The following is an 18,752-nucleotide window of genomic DNA, read 5'->3' on the forward strand; positions in this document are numbered from 1 at the left end:
TTTACAAAGGATTACAAAGGATTACAAAGGCGGAGCATGCCGACAGGAGACCTTTTGATCCATATCTAGGTCGGATGCAAAAAAAAAAAAAAAAAAAAAAAAAAAAAAAAACTCTATTGTAGACCATATAGGGTCAACCTTATACGATGCCTTTAAGCATTTTGTTTTAATTAACACCAGACGATTTAAATCAGTTTAAACGAGCCTCTAGGTCAGGTGTGCTTAAAATAGTGTAGCCTTTGGGGGTATCCGCAAAGGCAACCTGGAAAACAATGAATTAATAATTTCATGTAAGAATTATGCTTAATTCATTTATTTATTGAAAATAGAAATAGAAGAGTCACTAGATTTCATAGTCGTCTTTTATTCAGTAAACCAGAAGTTCAAAGTCGGGAGCAGTGGGCTAATATTGGAGAGGGGAATCAAGCCATACGAAAGCATGTCATCTGGTTTTAAGTCGTCCTCAACAAAACCTGGTCATTTATTACCGTAGAATGTTTTGGGTGAAATTCCTGAATCACGGAAGCACGATTATTCAACATGAATCCATCAAGAAACCTAACCCATGATTAGCATTACTCAAGAAGGCTAAATTTATGGCTAAGCGAGAGGGCCTTGATCAAAGAAAGATAAATGTGACAACATATGCCAACAGGATTAATAATTATTCATTTATGATCCAATTCCTTTTCGTTTACCACAAGCCTGTAGTCATATACTACTGTTGTACACTAAGTAAATGGTTTTCAACATTTTTCGTTATGTGATATGATTTCAGCATTTAATCCAGTTGCTTCTAGGCAATTTTATTCAGCTGAGAGGGAACTTTCTTCGCAGCGAGAGGGTCGAATGCATCTGGAGACAATCACGATTAGCCTGTCCGATACGTTTCGCTTTTGTTTTCCTAACTTCTTCCATTGAAATAGATAAGTAAATGGACAAATTGATAAATGATAAGATTAACAAACAAACAAACAGATTAACTGATGTATACATAAATAAACAAGTAAATAAATAAATATAAAATTAATTAATAGATAAATAAGTGAATAGATAAATAAATAAAAACAAATCAAGTAATTAATATATATATATATATATATATATATATATATATATGTGTGTGTGTGTGTGTGTGTGTGTGTGTGTACATATATACATATATAAATGTATATATATAAATCAATAGAAATAAATCAATATATAAATGAATAAATAAATGAATAGATAAACAGATGATTATATAAACAAATAGATAAAGGAATAGATCAATAAATACATAGGTAAATGAATATATAAATAAATAGATAATTTAATAAATAAAGATATTAGTAAATAAATCATCCAATACTGAAATAGTTGAAACTGAGAGTAACTCTATATTTTTCTGAGGCTGAGTGCGGTATGCTCCCAGAACAATTCCTGTTTCTTCTTTTGATCTGCCCCTGCTCCCCCCATACTTGTCCTTTCCCTCTTAAGGTCACGCCTTCACCTCACATTGACCGCACAGGTTTCATACAGTCAATATTTTGGGAACTTTAGTGGTATCTCTATGGACCAGAGTCACGCAGTATTCTATATCATGACTGGGGATCTAATAATAAAAATCATATTTGCCCGTTACCGCCGGAAATTCCTCAAGGGGACACGTTCCCTAGGGCCCCTGATTGGCTGAGTGAGTGGTGACGTCATAGCAACGGAGACGACTGATTGGCTGAGAGTTGTGACGTCACGGAACGGATACGATTGATTGGCCGAGAGTGGTGACGTCACGACAACGGAGACGACTGATTGGCTGAGAGGAAGCGAGCTCGCCCGTAGGTCCGAGCATTTATGTAACGGGGTGGGGCGCAGCCCATTGCTCGTTAATGATAAAAAAAATGCTGGTCACTTTTAAATTCTACGACCCCTCCGTTCTGCTGTCCTCATTAAAAAAGTCCTTGAACAACTCTAATATCCACAGGAATAAAAACGGTTTATTTTCTACGAAGTAATTATATGGCAACCCAGGTTAAGTCGTCATTTTTTGGTGAATATTATCTTTATCATTTTTATACGAAAATATACAAACAATGGGATTTTTTTCTAATCTTATTTCTATTTCCATTGACAAAAGAAAAGAAGAAGTAGAAGTTGTCAGGAGACTGAGAAAAGTTGGTCTGTTCATTTTAATGCGATAATTCGAAGATACTGTTATGATTATAGAATAGTTGGTTTGAGGCGATTATACACATGTAGGGAAGCAAAATGCGAAAAATTCTGTTTGATAAAACGATGTGACGTCATAACACTTATGAGGGAGGAGACAATGAAGACCTTTACACCAAAGCAAGGCGTATTTCTGGGGCTGTTCTCCGTCCAGTCTTTACACTATTTGTCTTGGATGATGTCGGGTCGATGAAGGTATGAAAAATAAATATGTGTACGTGCGCATATTTGAACTAGTATCTATGAATCTTGTGTGTGTGATTCACCATGGTCTTGGATCACGTGTTGGACTCGTGATAGACAGCTATTTACCTCCCGGAAGAGAGATCAGAGCTCATATATGACCGATATATGGGTAATGCTGTGACCTTACACGCTCACACACACCCAACTCCCTGCCCACGAGAGTTGGAGTAACGACTCGCAGCGCAGCGATACTGAAATTATTTGAGCCCTGGGCGGGATTCGAACCTGGATTGCCGTATTAATTTCCTTGCTATGCTCCGAAAGATTTATATAACTTCATAGCTTTGTGTACTAGATTACTGTTTTCTTAGAACAGATTGCGTGAATAGATCTATTATATTTGCAAGAGAATTAGATTGCAGTATGATGTACACTATTTCTTCCCAATAAAAATAACAAATTAGACTGTGACATGAGCTACACCATGGGCACACACACATATGCGCGCGCAGAACAAAAACAAATTAATCAGGGTTATTGCCACCATTCCGACCAGGAAAGATTCAACACACTCAATCTTCTGTAAGTGAGTATTAAGGGAGAGAGACTGGAGGAAGTGAATAGCTTTAGATACTTGGGGGCGAATATGGTGGGAAAGGGAGGAGTGGAGGTAGAATGTAGATTGAGAAAAGCAATTAAATGACGTGGGGGATTAAAATGGGTAATGAGAAAGAGACATTTGGTAATGAATGGTAAAAGGAGATTGTATGAAGGAGTGATTGTGCTGACAGCACTTAATGGGGCAGAGACATGGAACATAAGAAAGGAAGAGAGGAAGAGTTTAGATGTATGAAAGTAAATGTCTGAGAAGTATAGTAGGGGTTACTAGGCTGGATAGAGTGAGAAACGAGGAAGTGAGGAGGAGAGCGGGGTGAAAAAGGACTTGGAAGATAGTGTTGATAGAGGAGTTATAATAATAATAATAATAATTATAATAATAATAATAATAATAATAATAATAATAATAATGATGATGATGATGATGATAATAATAATAATAATAATAATAATAATAATAATGATAATAATGATAATAATGATAATAATGATAATAATGATAATAATGATAATAATGATAATAATGATAATAATGATAATAATGATTGATAATAATAATAATAATAATAATAATAATAATAATAATAATAATAATAATAATGATGATGATGATGATAATAATGATAATAATGATAACAATAATAATAATAATAATAATAATAATAATAATAATAATAATAATAATGATAATAATAATAATAATAATAATAATAATAATAATGATGATAATAATTATTATTTTTATTATTATTGTTATTATTATTATTATTATTATTATTATTATTATTATTATTATTATTATTATTATTATTATTATCATCATCATCATCATTATTAAAGTAATTACCCATACTAAAATATGAAAAGTCTATTAAACTGAATAAGGACAAATCATTAACATGAATGATGTTACTGCAGAAAAAGAGACACTGCCTGGTACGCTTCCTAAATCAGAAAAATAGCTGTAGTTATCAAGTCTTCGCAAAACTTGTACGGAAGGTGTCGATTCCGTGGCATACAACTTTCTAAACAAAAACTTCATTGTTTTTCTTTCGTTACCTTATGATACTCTTTCAGTGACCAATTATTCAGCCTATGACAGCAAGCAGCTTGACAACAAATGGTGGCACATATATGACAAGCTCTTTCAGTTCATGTTGTCTCCAGGTAGTTAATTTATCTGGCTAAGATACATCCCATAGATGCGCCCACCCAATCTTACCCACTCGTGGTCATTTCTTTTGTATATTTTTCTCTGTTACCCTGGTGCCCTATGGTAAGTCATACTTCGGCACCATATACTATTACCTGTCTATAACCAGTAGCTTTGTTACTCTACAGAGATTTCATGCCGACTTCCTAATCTCGGTAAAAGTCCAAGAATCACAACAGAACCTGGATCACAAAGGTCAATTTTGTACATGTAAACATTCGGGTTTCAAATTTGGCCCAAAAAATATTTGGTACCGTTGTAAAGGCGTTATGACGTCACTACGTGGACTGACTTTGCGTAATAGATCTTCATTTTTCAACGTCGTGAAGCTGATGCCACCAAAAATCGTACCCCGCATGCGCTCGGACGAGAGAGCCCTTTTCACCGGAGACCCGACAGTTGAGTCCCCGAGGCCGTTCGGAAGAGAGACATCATCGACTGGACCTTTCTCTTTCTCTATAATGGGGCACAGGAGGATTCGTCATTAATCGAGACACATCATTCGATAATTTTCTCCAGAGCATTTGGCTGTGGCATTGGTAAGGTTACAATTTTTCAGTGATTATGGAAGAAAGCACTGGTTAAAGTGATGTCTTTCAGTTAACCAAATCTAGCCGTAAATGAGTCACGATCAAGAGTCTGAGACGGCTGGGTTTGATTACTTCTCAGTGATATTAATATATCCATTTTCTACTTTGACTCCGGATAGAAACCCTTTATTTTGGCCGTGGTAGCGAAAAGCCCAAAACCTATTTCGATTAATAAATTTTCATAGTGTGTGGTCCTAGACATTTTATCCTGGAAACCGCCAGGCTATTTGGTTTTTCTCAACGCCACCCCATTCGATTAATCCCTCTCTTATTGAATGACACTTTGTTTTCTACCCTGGTTCCTGTCAATCTCTTTCATTCAAAGGAGACGCAAGCAGCATCTCACGAGGCTGCTTGCGAATTGAAAGTAGGCGCAAACGGTGTAGACTGTTAAGAACCACTGAGTTAATTTATGTGTATCGGGTCACGATGCTGAGAAATAAGTTAGATTGGGCTTCGGCCCCATCTATTTTTTTTTAATTGTACTTGAAGGTGATAACATTCATTCCTGTGGTTTTTACCACTCCGGGTAGGTCAGAAACGAATGCTCCAATTAACTTACATGACATATATCATCTGCGATAGTAACAGGCTACCATATTTTTTCTTGAGTAATGTTTCAGTGTTTTATTTCCTTCATACCAGTAGTTATATGCATGATTGTCTGCGTATACTCAAACAAATCTAATTTACTGCAAATGAACAATGGATTTGCAACATAGCATTTCAATTAGTGAGGCGAAATTATTTAAATTTCCGTTGTGCTTATAATAGACGCCATAAAGATGTTGACAAAGTATCTTTTAAATAACTGTATTGTTACATTATTACACACCATATCATGATGTGTATCTACTAAAATAAATTAGTTATTGATCGGTTGAATTCTAATATAGTCTTACTGTTTTGGCAGCCCCTGAAGATGGCAGAACTCTCGTGCCCCGCTATCTCCATGATCCATTGCTTGCTGTGCCTGTTGCTCGCGCTCGTCCAAGCAGCGACACAGGAACCAGGTAAGCAATGTTTACAGTAGCAGTCAACCAAACTTGTTCTTAATAAAAGAAAGAAAGAAAAAGATTAAAAATTTAAACTGTTTCATGTATAATCAGTGAAAGTGACATATGTATTCAGGATACCAACTGATAACGTGTGGTAATTTAAATTCATATGATAATGTTAACGAAAAAATAAAAAAAATAAACTGATAAATTGGTAGATAAACGAATTAATAAAAAGTCTGAATAAAATAGCATGAAAGCAGACGATTTTCTTTCCCTGGTGGTAGGTTCGGATGAAAATGGAGTTTCAGTTTACCAAGTGCCTACTTGGTCCTGCAAAATATGCAACCTCATTGAAAACGTTATGTCTTCATCACCGGGCGGGGGGGGGGGGGGATTGGACCTGTAGCTTAATAATACCATCCAGCGTTAGCCAAAATAAAAAAATTAAAGGGTACGGCATTGATGGATTGAGTGAGACTGCAATTAGGAGGCACACCTCTGAGCTGAGGAAAATGTCTAATGGAAACCTTGGCCACATCAACTTCACACAGTTTCGGACAAGTACAATGAGTAGATGTGATCAGTCGTTGTTGTAGCGGTGAGGCAGTGAACGTGCACATTGTATATTTTGTCCCGGGTAGGCAGTTTTATGCCATCTCCGAGATGAACCCTTTTCAAGATTCTCTCTCCTTATTCGAAACGAAACCCATAAGCTAATGCCGAAGGGTTATGTGTGGGCCTAATGCCAACTGATCACTGAATGTTCCCACAAGTTTTGGACGCGTACTTATGTAGCATACATTCATAAAGGCTACCCATGGGCTCTATCACTTACTCAATTTTCTACTGAAACTGGACCAAAGCAAAATTCCATAACGATGAGACGGCGAGGGAGGTGACTTACGTGTTCCAAGTCGTGTCCCCAGGCAATCTGGTTCTTTGTCTGTTCGTCTGTCCTTATACACGGCCAGGTCATGACCCGTGCTTCTAATTGGCGTGAGGTCAAAATGTGATTCGTGGGGAAATCGGACGCAAAACGTTCTCAGGTCGCTGACTCACGAAGACAGAGGGTATGGGGCTGGTATTGCACGTGCGTTCCTAAAAGCTTTTGTAACCAGGCGAGGCGTGGGTTGATCATCGTTGTGTTGGATGCCCGTTTCAGGATGGAGAAAGGCTGGTGTGTTTTTTTTTCCATTTAATGGGTAGTCCTGATCTTATACAAAAACTACTGACAAGTCCAGAGGAAAACTCCTGAGGTTGCCAGACGTCTCTAACTAAAACTACAGAAAAGTAGAAATGGGCGGTCCCCGCGAGGGGGTTGCCAGAAAGGTCTTGTATGAAATGGTGGCGCTCTAAAGGTTTGCCAGCTAGAAAAAATATGAATCACAATGGCAAAAGCCGACAAGACTGTGAGAATAAACACCTTGTGAGATCGAAACCTTTATTAGTACTACGTTTCGCTTGTTACAGCTTTTTCAAGTACAGACATGACACACACTCTGAGCACATATAAGCCAACAGGGAAGGAACTGGGAGAGGTTATCAGGGAGGGGTGGGTGGTAGGTGGAGGGGGAGGAGGGGGACGGGTGGGACTTGGTGGAGACAAAGGAGGACATTTCGGACAGTTTGTTGAAGTGGACTAAGGGGGACATTTCATACATTTATTTAATGCGGGTAACAGATGGATTATAGGAGGGGCGATGTTAAACATGCCTCTGTTCTGCTCAATGGTTTTGAAGCTTTGAATGGCGGCCGCTTCGAGGCATTTTCTCCTCATCCTATCTGGTTCACTAAACAGAAGTTCTGCGTTATCCCAATCCATCAGGTGGTCGTTGGTGTTCCGGTGGATAACACAGGCGTTGGTGGTGATGTTGTTCCGGGAATCGTAGCGATGCTCCCGGATCCGGGTCTTCAGGTCACGGGAAGTCTCGCCGATGTATACTTTATCACATCCAGCACAGGGTATGCGGTAGACACCAGCGTTTTTTCCCCACATCTCGTCCTGGCTGTCATGTGGGGAAAAAACGCTGGTGTCTACCGCATACCCTGTGCTGGATGTGATAAAGTATACATCGGCGAGACTTCCCGTGACCTGAAGACCCGGATCCGGGAGCATCGCTACGATTCCCGGAACAACATCACCACCAACGCCTGTGTTATCCACCGGAACACCAACGACCACCTGATGGATTGGGATAACGCAGAACTTCTGTTTAGTGAACCAGATAGGATGAGGAGAAAATGCCTCGAAGCGGCCGCCATTCAAAGCTTCAAAACCATTGAGCAGAACAGAGGCATGTTTAACATCGCCCCTCCTATAATCCATCTGTTACCCGCATTAAATAAATGTATGAAATGTCCCCCTTAGTCCACTTCAACAAACTGTCCGAAATGTCCTCCTTTGTCTCCACCAAGTCCCACCCGTCCCCCTCCTCCCCCTCCACCTACCACCCACCCCTCCCTGATAACCTCTCCCAGTTCCTTCCCTGTTGGCTTATATGTGCTCAGAGTGTGTGTCATGTCTGTACTTGAAAAAGCTGTAACAAGCGAAACGTAGTACTAATAAAGGTTTCGATCTCACAAGGTGTTTATTCTCACAGAAAAAATATATATATCGATGTGAAGATCGTTGGGTCCGGTCCCACGGCGTAAGCTTTCCCAGGCGTCTACGCGGCAGGTCGTCTCGCTTCGGGAAACGGGCGACCGCAAAGTTTATTGGGCCTGCCTGGCCCTCCTGACGAATGGTCAAAAAAGGGTGCGATGTATCTGAGTGCCTGGCTAAAGGGCCTTTTGGAAGTTGTTACTTCATGCACAAAGTGAAATGCCTGGCTGGAGGGGGCCTTTTGAGAATTGTCCCTTCATGCACAAGGTGACAGAAAAGTCCTGGCGTCGATCACAGTTGGCCGATGATGGTACTACATGTGTGTTTCTTCAAAAGGGCTTTGTGGTGTCTTATATGGCAATCCCCGGCACTGGATAGTCATCTTTGGGGCCTAACATGGTCCGTCTTACGCTGGTGAGCTGCACGTGCGTTTCCTCAAGTGTCTTTGTGAGGGCGATGGAAACAACTGTAGATCACGCTGCTGGGCGGCATATAAGTCACACGGCTGGCACCACGAGCAATTCCTTTGGCGGGGCCTCGGAGGTCAAAGATCGTGGGATGGGGTCAGGACACTCCTTACTAAGCGAAAAGAAAGAACCGCTATCATAAATATATTTTAAACAGAGAGAGAGGAATAGGTAAAACATAAATAGAGAGGAAACAGAAAAAAAAAAAACGCGGCAGCTAGGTATGATTACTGGAGAGTAAGAAACAAAACCCCCACGAATATTGCTCCTTTCCTGTATACTACTAGGTAAACACGCACGCACACACACACACACACACACACACACACGCATATATATATATACACATATGTATATATATATATATACACACACACACACGGGTGAGTACGCACGCCCACACACCCCACACACAGACTCAACACACACGTAAGTACACATTCATGCAATTATGAGTATACGCTTACAAACACAATCACACACACACGCAATTATACAGTGAGTTACAATGATAAAATATACCGACAGGAAACCTTTAATCCATACCGTAGTCAGAGCACACACACACACACACATATATATATATATATGTGTGTGTATATATGTATATATACAGTATATATATGTGTGTGTGTGTGTGTATATATATATATATATATATATGTATATATATACACGAGAGAGGATGGAGGAAGTGGATAGCTTTAGATATTTAGGATCGCATGTGGTAGGCAAGGGAAGAGTGGAGTTGGAGGTAAATTGTAGATTGAGAGAAGCGGGAACTTTATGAGAAGCTTGTATGAAGGAGCGATTGTGCCAACGACATTATTTGGGGCAGAGACTTGGAATTTACTATTATGCTGTGGCAATCTAATATACTAACAACATAATAGTAAGAAACTTAATAGAGTGTAGTTTGATCCATACCACCAGTGATCAAAAAACCAACTTACACAAGGGCTTATATAAACTTGACAATTTTATCTGTCAAGAAATAAGCAAAAGAATAACAGGTAAAATGTAACCCTGTGAGTGTGACCTAATGTCGCCCCTCCCTCATTAGTGGACGCATTGACCCTTGCGACCTGACCTACCGCCTTCCAGGGGGTAAATGTCCTCTACTCTTATGCAAACTGTCCTTGTTCCTTTTTCATGTATATATATGTATTTCTTTTAAACTATGTGCTTTTTGCACTGAAGATGTAATATACGAAAGAGCTCTGCTTTGTTAGTTTCCTTTTCCAAGTGGTCTACTTTGCATAAGTGAACACACGTACCCGTGTCCTTATTAGCATATATATATATGTATATATATATATATATATATATATATATATATATATATATATATATATATATATATAAATATATATATATATATATATACATATATATTATATATATACTGTATATAATACAGATGTGGAGGGAGTGAACATGAGGGGACGTCCTAGGATGAGGTGGATGGATGGGGTGAAGGGGGCTTTGGGGAAGAGGGGAATGTCTGTTGAGGAAGGACGGGAGAGGACGGAAGACAGGAGAATATGGAGAATGGTTGTATATGGATGATGTTGTGATGCATGAGGTGGAATGGACGGGGGGATGTGGGGGTGAGGTAGTATGTGTGAGCAAAATTTGACGCAGCCCGATGGGATTTCTCCCCGTCTGCTCCTTTTATGCATTGGGGGGGACGGAGAGGGGGGGTCGCCCATTTAATGAAGCGGCCTTGCTGTGAATGTGCTGTGTCTGGCGACACTGCTTCTGACCCAGGGCAGTGGACAAGGTGCAGGGATGACCCGTCATCCAGGAGGTGCTAAGATAAGAGGGAGAGTGGAGGGGTGTGGAATGTATTCAGGGATGGAATGGGTGGGAATGATTTTATGCCTTTTCCTTTTTGGCTACCTCCCTTGTAAGGGGGAAAAAGCCTTGGTATATGTATATATATATATATATATATATACATACAGTATATGTGTGTGTGTGTTTACCTAGTTGTGTTATACAGTAAGGGGAGCTATGCTCGTAGTGACCCGTCTTTGCATCTCTCAGCATCTAGTTTGTTCTTAAATTCTTGTATGGTTTTTGCATACACTACTGTTTCGTCCAATTTATTCCAGACATCCACCACTCTGTGTGGAAAACTATTTTTTCAGGTCTCTTCTATTACTATCCTTTTTGAGCTTCTTTTCACGTTCCCTTGTTTTTCTTTTATCCCACTTTAATAAATCTTCTCTGTCAAGAATTTCAATGCCTTTCATGATTTTGTAAATGGCCAATAGACAATAGATCTCCTCTTTCTCTTTTTTGTTCCAGGGTTGGTAGTTCCAGTCTAAACAATTTTTGTTCGTGTGTAAATTTTGAAAGTGTTGGGTGTCTTTGTCGTTGCTCTTTGGATTATTTTTAATTTCTTTATATTATTTTTTATTTCTTTTTTTTTTCTGTGATGGGTGTCCATAGTGTCGCAGCGTACTCCAATCTTGGTCTTATCAGTGTAACTAATATTTTTTCTTTGCCATTACTTCATCCAAGTAATTAAAAACCACTTTTATTGATCTCAGTGAATTGTAGGTGTCTTCGACTATTTTGTTTATATGCTTGTCTGGTGACATGTCTTTGTTAAGAATTACTCCTAGGTCCTTTTCCGAGCTAGCTTTTTTACTTTGTACCAATTTTATATTATCCTGGTATTTTTTTGTTACTTTTTCTAAACTCTGTTATATTACATTTCATGATGTTGAAGTTCACTTCCCACTTTTGGCTCCATTCCCAGACTTCGTCCAGGTCTTTCTCTAGTGATTCAGTCTTTTTCTGTACTTTTAGTATTTTGCGTCGTCTGCAAAGAAGTTCATATAACATTCTACACCTTCATCTATGTAGTCTATATATATAGCATACATCGGAGCTAATACTGAACATTGTGGAACTCCACTTATCATTTTTTCCCCAAGTCGAGTTTTTATCCCTAAGTACCACCCTAATTTTTCTCCCGTGCAAGAAGTCTTCCATCCATTTCAATAATTTTCCTTGTACACCTGTTGTTTTGAGTTTTCTAAATAGCTTGTTGTGTGGTACTTTATCAAACGCCTTTTGTAAATCCAGCAAAGCACAATCTGCCCATCCGTCCCTTTCTTGCATTATATCTATTAATCTTGAATAAAAACAAATCAAGTTTATGGCACATGATCTTCCTTGTCTAAAATATTTTTTTTTATTCAGTATATTATTTTCTTCCATATGTTTAGTCCATCTACTTTTGATAACTTTTATCATAATTCAGCTATTGTGTTTGTAAGGGAGACCGGTCTATGATTTCTTGGGTCTTCTTTATCTCCTCCTTTAATGGCACAATATTTGCATTTTCCAATCTTGCGATACCTTTCCTTCTTTAAGTGAGCAATCTATTATTTCATATATTTTGTCCGTTAGTTTATCTATATATTCTTTTAGTATCCATTTTGCAGTTCCGTCCGGACCGTGTGATTTTCTGACATAAGGTTTATCTGGTCTCTTATGTCTTTTTATGTCACAATTATTTCTTTCGTGGGGGGGGGGATCTTTCTCCCTTTCCTTCATCCCAATTGTATAATTTTATTTGTAAATACAGATTTGAAATGTTTGTTCATAATTTCAGCCATTTCTACATCTATATATTTCGGATTCCCTTGACGCAATTTTACTATATCGCGTTTATTTTTTAATCTAATCATTTCCATATCTGTAGAATTTAGGGTGATCCTTGCATTTGTCTAGTATGTCTTTTTCATATTTTGTTTTTTCTTCCCTACGCATTTTTACATATTCATCTCTTAGTTTAATATACATTTACCTCTTGTCCAGTTTTTTCCCATCTTTTCCAAGCTTTTTCTCTTCTATCTTTCGCCTCAATACATTTTTGTTGTTGTACCAGCATTTAATGTACACCTTTTCCTGTTTTTGTTTTGGTACGTATTTATCCATTCCTTCATTATAGATTTTCTTTCAATATGTTCCATATCTCTTCCATTTTTGTTTCTTAATTAAGGAAGTTTTCCCAATTCGCTTACTCAAACTTAGTTTCGTTGTACTAAGATGATTGGAAAATCAATAAGCGAACCACTTCTTCCGAAAACAACTTATTTTTATAGTGCGTAACTCAGTTTGATTTATGGCAGGAGTAGCAAAGAATATCATAATAAATTCGCCTTGGTACACAGTACCATGCATCAGTCACAGCGAAACGAGTTTATAAGGGTCGGTTGTGTTAGTAAAACGGAAAATAAACAAATAGATAAACACACACACATATATAAGTCTAAATAAAAACATTCTTCTAAAAAACGCTGTGGAAGTCGGGGACAGGTGGTATTACGGTGACACTTTGTCCTAAAAATGTTCTTGAAAAAGCGCTTGGGGAAGTCGGGGTCAGGTGGTATTCTTCTTCTTCTTCGCGTTCCTTTTCTTCTTCGTGCTGGGGATCCCGTGTTGGGGTTCCGCCCCGAGGCCGAGGCCGAAGGGGAAAACGAGGGATTAGAGCGCGGAAAGCTGCGGCCGTAGGCCGCTGTTTGCGCAGCCAAGCCGAAGAGGGCGAAGCCCGCGGCTTGTATATATATATATATATACACACACACAGTATATAAATACACTATCAGCGTGCGGATACCATGCTGATAAAATCCGGTCTTGCCTTCAATTTTTATTAGTTTCTATAGACAGCAATATGTATGACTGAAGTTGTAATTTTTCTTTATTATATTTCATTTTTGTACTTTTTCCTTGGCAACTATTCAATGTTATATCTATTTCGCGTATATTTAACACGTTTACTTTAGACAACGATATTGTCATAAGTATCATTTAAGCAGGTGGTGTCATGATCAGTGTCGGCGCCATATTACACACACACATGCACAAGTACACACAGGCACACACACACACATACACGACTAGGTGGTAGAGTTCCCTGATGCCACTACGGTGGTCCGGGTTCGAATCCCGCCCAGGGCTAGTCGTTACTCGAATTCGTGGGCAGAGAGTTGGAGGAATGTGTGCGTGTAAGGTCACAGCATTACCCATAGATCGGCCATATACGAGCTCTCTCCCGGGAGGGAAATAACTGTCGATCACGAATCCAACACGTGATCCAAGACCATGGTGAATCACAAGCACACACACGCACACACAGGTAGACGCACGCACACAGCCACACACGTACACGCAACACAAACACACGCACGCACTCACATTTACGCACAAACAAACGCATGTACACACAACGCACAAACGCACACACATACACAAGGTCACAGAGTTATCCATAGGTCGGGCCATATACGAGCTAAGAGCTCTCATCCGGGAGGATAAGTTTCGATGACGAGTCTAACACGTGATCCAAGATCGTGATGAATCTCACACACACACACACACACGTCCACGACCCCTGGGGCTATTGATCTATAAATGTAACACTTATTCCCCCTTTTGCTAAGTTCCATGGTGGGTGGGTGGGTACGAGTGCGAATTTGTTTATGTATATGATATCCAAACATGGCGCTTCGGGTGGGGGTAGGCTTGCAACTTGCCCCAGTCAGATTCACTTGGCCAACTATATGGGAGGCCAGGGTTGATGTAAACAAGGCACGTGTACTTCGAGTTCATGAGGCTGAGGGTGAATGTAGCGGCTGTCTGGGATGAGGAGATGGGGCATCGATGAGATCATTTTTGAGGGTTACTAGTCAGGTCACAGCAACAGGGACCACCTTGTAGAGGAGCGGAGGTATACCAAACCGGTTACTAATCACCAATATGAGGATAACTGGATGACAAATTAATGATGCTAGTGAGGTTGAAACACACCTTGGGCTTCCTCTTTCTTACATACATACATATACCCCTCCACCCTCCCTCTTATCTGAGCACCTCCTGCAGTATATATTCCTGCCAGGTATATGAAGATGAAGAGATGTTCTATGACAAATATTGCTCTATATTCAAACAGTATCCATGACAGGACCCTCTTGCTCTTTTGGGTGACTTCAATGAAGTTATTGACAATGACAACAACACTAACAGGGAATTTTGCAAAATCTAGTATGTTGAGGATTACTTGACCTTGGTTCCAGAAACGAGAGCCACACCAATGGATTTGAAATGGTGGTGCTGGAAGTATGACAAAAGAAATTCTTTCGAGAAGTACTAAAAGTTCAGAGAAACAAGGGAAGCACAAAAGAAATGTGAAAGCTTTCTGAAATATCAAATTTGAGTGGAAAAATATGTCAGGAATGAGTGGGAGACAATTTCAAGCTATGACAGTTGTGGGCAAATTGACAAAGATGATTTATTAGTAAGGAATAAAAGAACATCACGGTAGAAACTTAAAAAATGGAATGCTTGAAGGACACTAAGAAATACATTGTTTGCACACATACATTAATTTAATCAGTCCAGGTGGACAACATAAATAAATTCAAAGACACAGATGAAAGGCACAGGAGCATAGTACCTATCCTGTACATTACAATCAGGAATTTAAATTAAGTAAATTCAGTATATATCTCCACAAACCCACATTATATCCAATACAGGCTACTTTGACACCTTACTCTTTTCATTGCAAATACTGTATAAGCTCACTTATAACACTGTTTGAATAATGTCTAAACGAATTAACTTAAGGGGCTTGATAGGATGAATATTTGAAAACAACTTTTCACTGATTTTATATTCCAGTCTTGCAGAAACAGCATTACTGAGTGATTCCTTTTATTCCATAAGAGAGGATGCAATTATTGAAATCATACTTATATTTTTCAATCCAGATGTGAACGTCAAGGTATTCTCTATGCAGAAGGACTTGTGGAAGGCCCCTTCAACTGAGTCTTTTGTTGCCCTCAACATGAGCGTGGAGGGGAAATGGACAGAACTGACAGTATGCTACCGCTATCGACTGTTCCGCAAAGTGGAGTACGACATGGTCCTTTCACTCTGTGTTGAACAGTTCTCCGATTACCTTACCATTGGTAATTCAGAGAATTTAGTGTGAACAAAGTGGTCATAATGAAAACCTATGTACTATATCTAACATAAAATAACTTGTAAATAATTTTTCTAGGTTACTTGGGGGATTTCTTGTACATCTGTGTTCAAGAGAAGTGTCAGTATTACAAAGGAAGCACACTGGAGGTGCAGACACTGAATCGGTGGTACAGCGAATGCGTAATCATCTCTTTGAACGAAGGGATCAAGTTTTACCGTGATGGACAAGAACTTGGATTTGAAGCCTTTCCTGAAAACCAGAGTGTGCCTCTTACACTGAATGGGTCATTTACCATTGGTCAGGAGCAAGACCTTGCTTGGGGTGGGTTCAATCCCTTGCAGAGTCTTCATGGGGACATCACTCAAGTCAACATCTGGGGCACTAAACTAAGCAAGAAGAGTATCATGGACTTCCAAAAATGCCTTAACATAGAAAATGGGAACATTTTCTCCACTGATGACAGTGATATTAAATTGTACAATACTGAATCTGATCTTGTACCTTTATCAAGATTCTGCATGGAAGAGACAAGATTCATTGTCCTTCCAATCGGTCGATCCAAATTATCGGAATCAAAACACCTCTGCCATATATTCAACCTGACACATTATATCCCAATGAACTTAAATGAAAATGAAGCCCTGTTTAAAACTGTTGTTAATTTCCGAGAAGAATGTTTTGAAAATTCGGCCTATGTATGGCTTGCTGGTTTTAATCCAGGAGATGGAACCTTTCGAAACACAGAAAATAACAAATCATTGACATTTACCAATTTCTACGATGGTTATATTGAACCAGGTGAACCAAGATGCTTGACACTTAGAAGTGACGGCACTTGGCATAACCCCATGTGTGAGCTCTCCAGGCAATTTTGCACTGTCTGTAAATTTCAAAATAACCATTTCCTTTATCTCCGAGGAATTTGTGAGCAGTATGAATTTCAGACAAGGTATGAATTGCAGGGTTACATAAACCAACGTCCTTATTTCAAGGGGTTTTTCAAAAAGATAATATACTGGTCTTCTGAAGGCATCTGGTTGTTTGGCGATACATCAAAGAATAAGACACTCGCAACCATGCAGACAGACACACCTGTAGCCTATCCTATTGGTAGAAACTCATGGAAGCTGGAGGAACCCTTGTGTGGTAAAGCTGTTGGTGATATCATCCATCTATCCCTGTCACGATGCACTCGAGACGAATTCATGTGCTCCTCTGGAGACTGCATTGCCAAGTGGCAGCGGTGTAACCTACTTGATGACTGTATTGATTCGAGTGACGAAGAAGAATGCCACCTACTGAATTTTGGAAATAAGTATCGAAACAATCAACCACCTCCTAATGACAACACTGGACAACCGCTGCAACTGGAAACAATGATCAAAATCCTCCGGTTTTCTAATATTAATGACAAAGAAATGAACCTTAACATAGACTTGAAAATTACTATGTCGTGGTTTGAGTCTCGGGTGGAGTATAGGAATCTGAATAATCTTAGTCATAACAACGTTATTTCTAATGCAGACATGGCACAACTGTGGACTCCCCGTCTGTTTTTCAAGAATGTTCACAATGGACAAGTTAAAGAAATGGAGCCCATAATTACTGTTGAACCTACAGGACCACCAAAACCCTACAGCTTTACTCAAGAACTACTAGGTAGATTAATACCATTTCCTTGAACTCTTTTTAACTACAAATATCATATTGATTTAACCGCTTCTGGATAATATATAATATTATATTATTTACCCCCTCTTCAGATCAGCTCTACCCTGGTTCAAGTGGAAAGCTCTACTTACAGAACCAGTACGTTGGGACGTTTTCTTGCAGATTTGAACTCATCAAGTACCCTTTCGATGAACAAGATTGCACCATTGAGCTGATCCTCTCCTCTGCTGCAAGGAAACTGGTCGACTTTGACCAAAATCGCTTGACGGCATCATATGTGGGAGAGTCCAAGCTCAACAATTACTTAGTAAAGGCTTTCCATGTCCAGAGTTTATCAGGTGGTCCACATGCAGATCTCCGAGTGTCCTTTGTGCTGGAGAGGCGTTACAGCCTAGTACTTGTAACAACGTTCTTGCCATGTTTACTCCTGCTGTCAATAGGTTATACCTCACTTTACATCCGGATCACTCTATTCATGCCCAGAATTATGGTCTCCCTCACTACACTTCTGGTTTTCTATACACTCTTCAGCCAGGTAAGGCCATACCAAGACCTGAATAACAACTGGAAAGTTCACTTCTGGAAGAAAATGAATATGTTATGAAAAAGCATGGAGCACTGAAACAGAATGACATGTCAAGTCAGTTGTAGTGTTGTATGTCACATTTTCTTCTTTCCGAAGTAAATCAACTTATTGTTATTTAGATCTTGATACCATGCATTTTATGTAGATTTTGTTCTGAAACTTATATAACATAATGTTAATATTACTGTTTAATGAGTTGCTCGCTTCTTTCAGGCATCTTCAAGGCTACCATCCACGGCCTACGTCAAGATAATTGATATATGGTTCTTCTTGTGCATGTTCCTCCTTTTCACCATTATTGTCACACATGTCATCATTGACCATCTTCCAACAGATGGTGATGTGATAGCTTTGCATGAAAAGAAAAATTACCCTAGGCTTACATCGGAAAGGCTTTGCCATCTGTTTCGTATCTACATTTTACCGGGACTTTTTTTGTCTTTACTTGTTCTCATTGTCCTTCTGTATACCATGCATTAGTCCCTTCTGAACCATGTAGCATTCTTATTTCTATTTTGGTCACTGTCGGGCAATTTCATTCATCTCCATGCCGTCCCATTGGTAGTGATTAACTTTCCATTTCTGAAGGTGCATTCAA

At 39.2% G+C, this 18,752-nt stretch overlaps 1 protein-coding gene across 1 annotated transcript; it reads left to right on the plus strand.

Annotated features, from left to right (window-relative positions):
• Positions 1-5,733: 5,733 nt before the first annotated feature.
• Positions 5,734-18,721, plus strand: LOC143033883 (uncharacterized). The gene is made up of 5 exons (XM_076199497.1): positions 5,734-5,828; positions 15,680-15,880; positions 15,973-17,556; positions 17,661-18,103; positions 18,368-18,721. Exons 1-5 carry the CDS (start codon positions 5,738-5,740, stop codon positions 18,632-18,634), a joined length of 2,586 nt encoding a protein of 861 aa, XP_076055612.1. The 5' UTR covers positions 5,734-5,737; the 3' UTR covers positions 18,635-18,721.
• The last annotated feature ends 31 nt before the right edge of the window (positions 18,722-18,752 follow it).

This window comes from Oratosquilla oratoria, chromosome 16 (genome assembly GCF_046742065.1).
Source record: "Oratosquilla oratoria isolate Oo_2021 chromosome 16, ASM4674206v1, whole genome shotgun sequence".
Classification (NCBI taxonomy): Eukaryota; Metazoa; Arthropoda; class Malacostraca; order Stomatopoda; family Squillidae; genus Oratosquilla; species Oratosquilla oratoria.

What these genes read in the sequence shown, in the direction of transcription:
- LOC143033883 (XM_076199497.1), top strand. Translation starts at nt 5,738, where the DNA reads ATGGCAGAACTCTCGTGCCCCGCTATCTCCATGATCCATTGCTTGCTG. An exon ending in CTTTACTCAAGAACTACTAG is followed by an intron (nt 17,557 to 17,660) that starts GTAGATTAATAC and finishes CCCCCTCTTCAG; the next exon opens with ATCAGCTCTACCCTGGTTCA. An exon ending in TCTATACACTCTTCAGCCAG is followed by an intron (nt 18,104 to 18,367) that starts GTAAGGCCATAC and finishes CGCTTCTTTCAG; the next exon opens with GCATCTTCAAGGCTACCATC.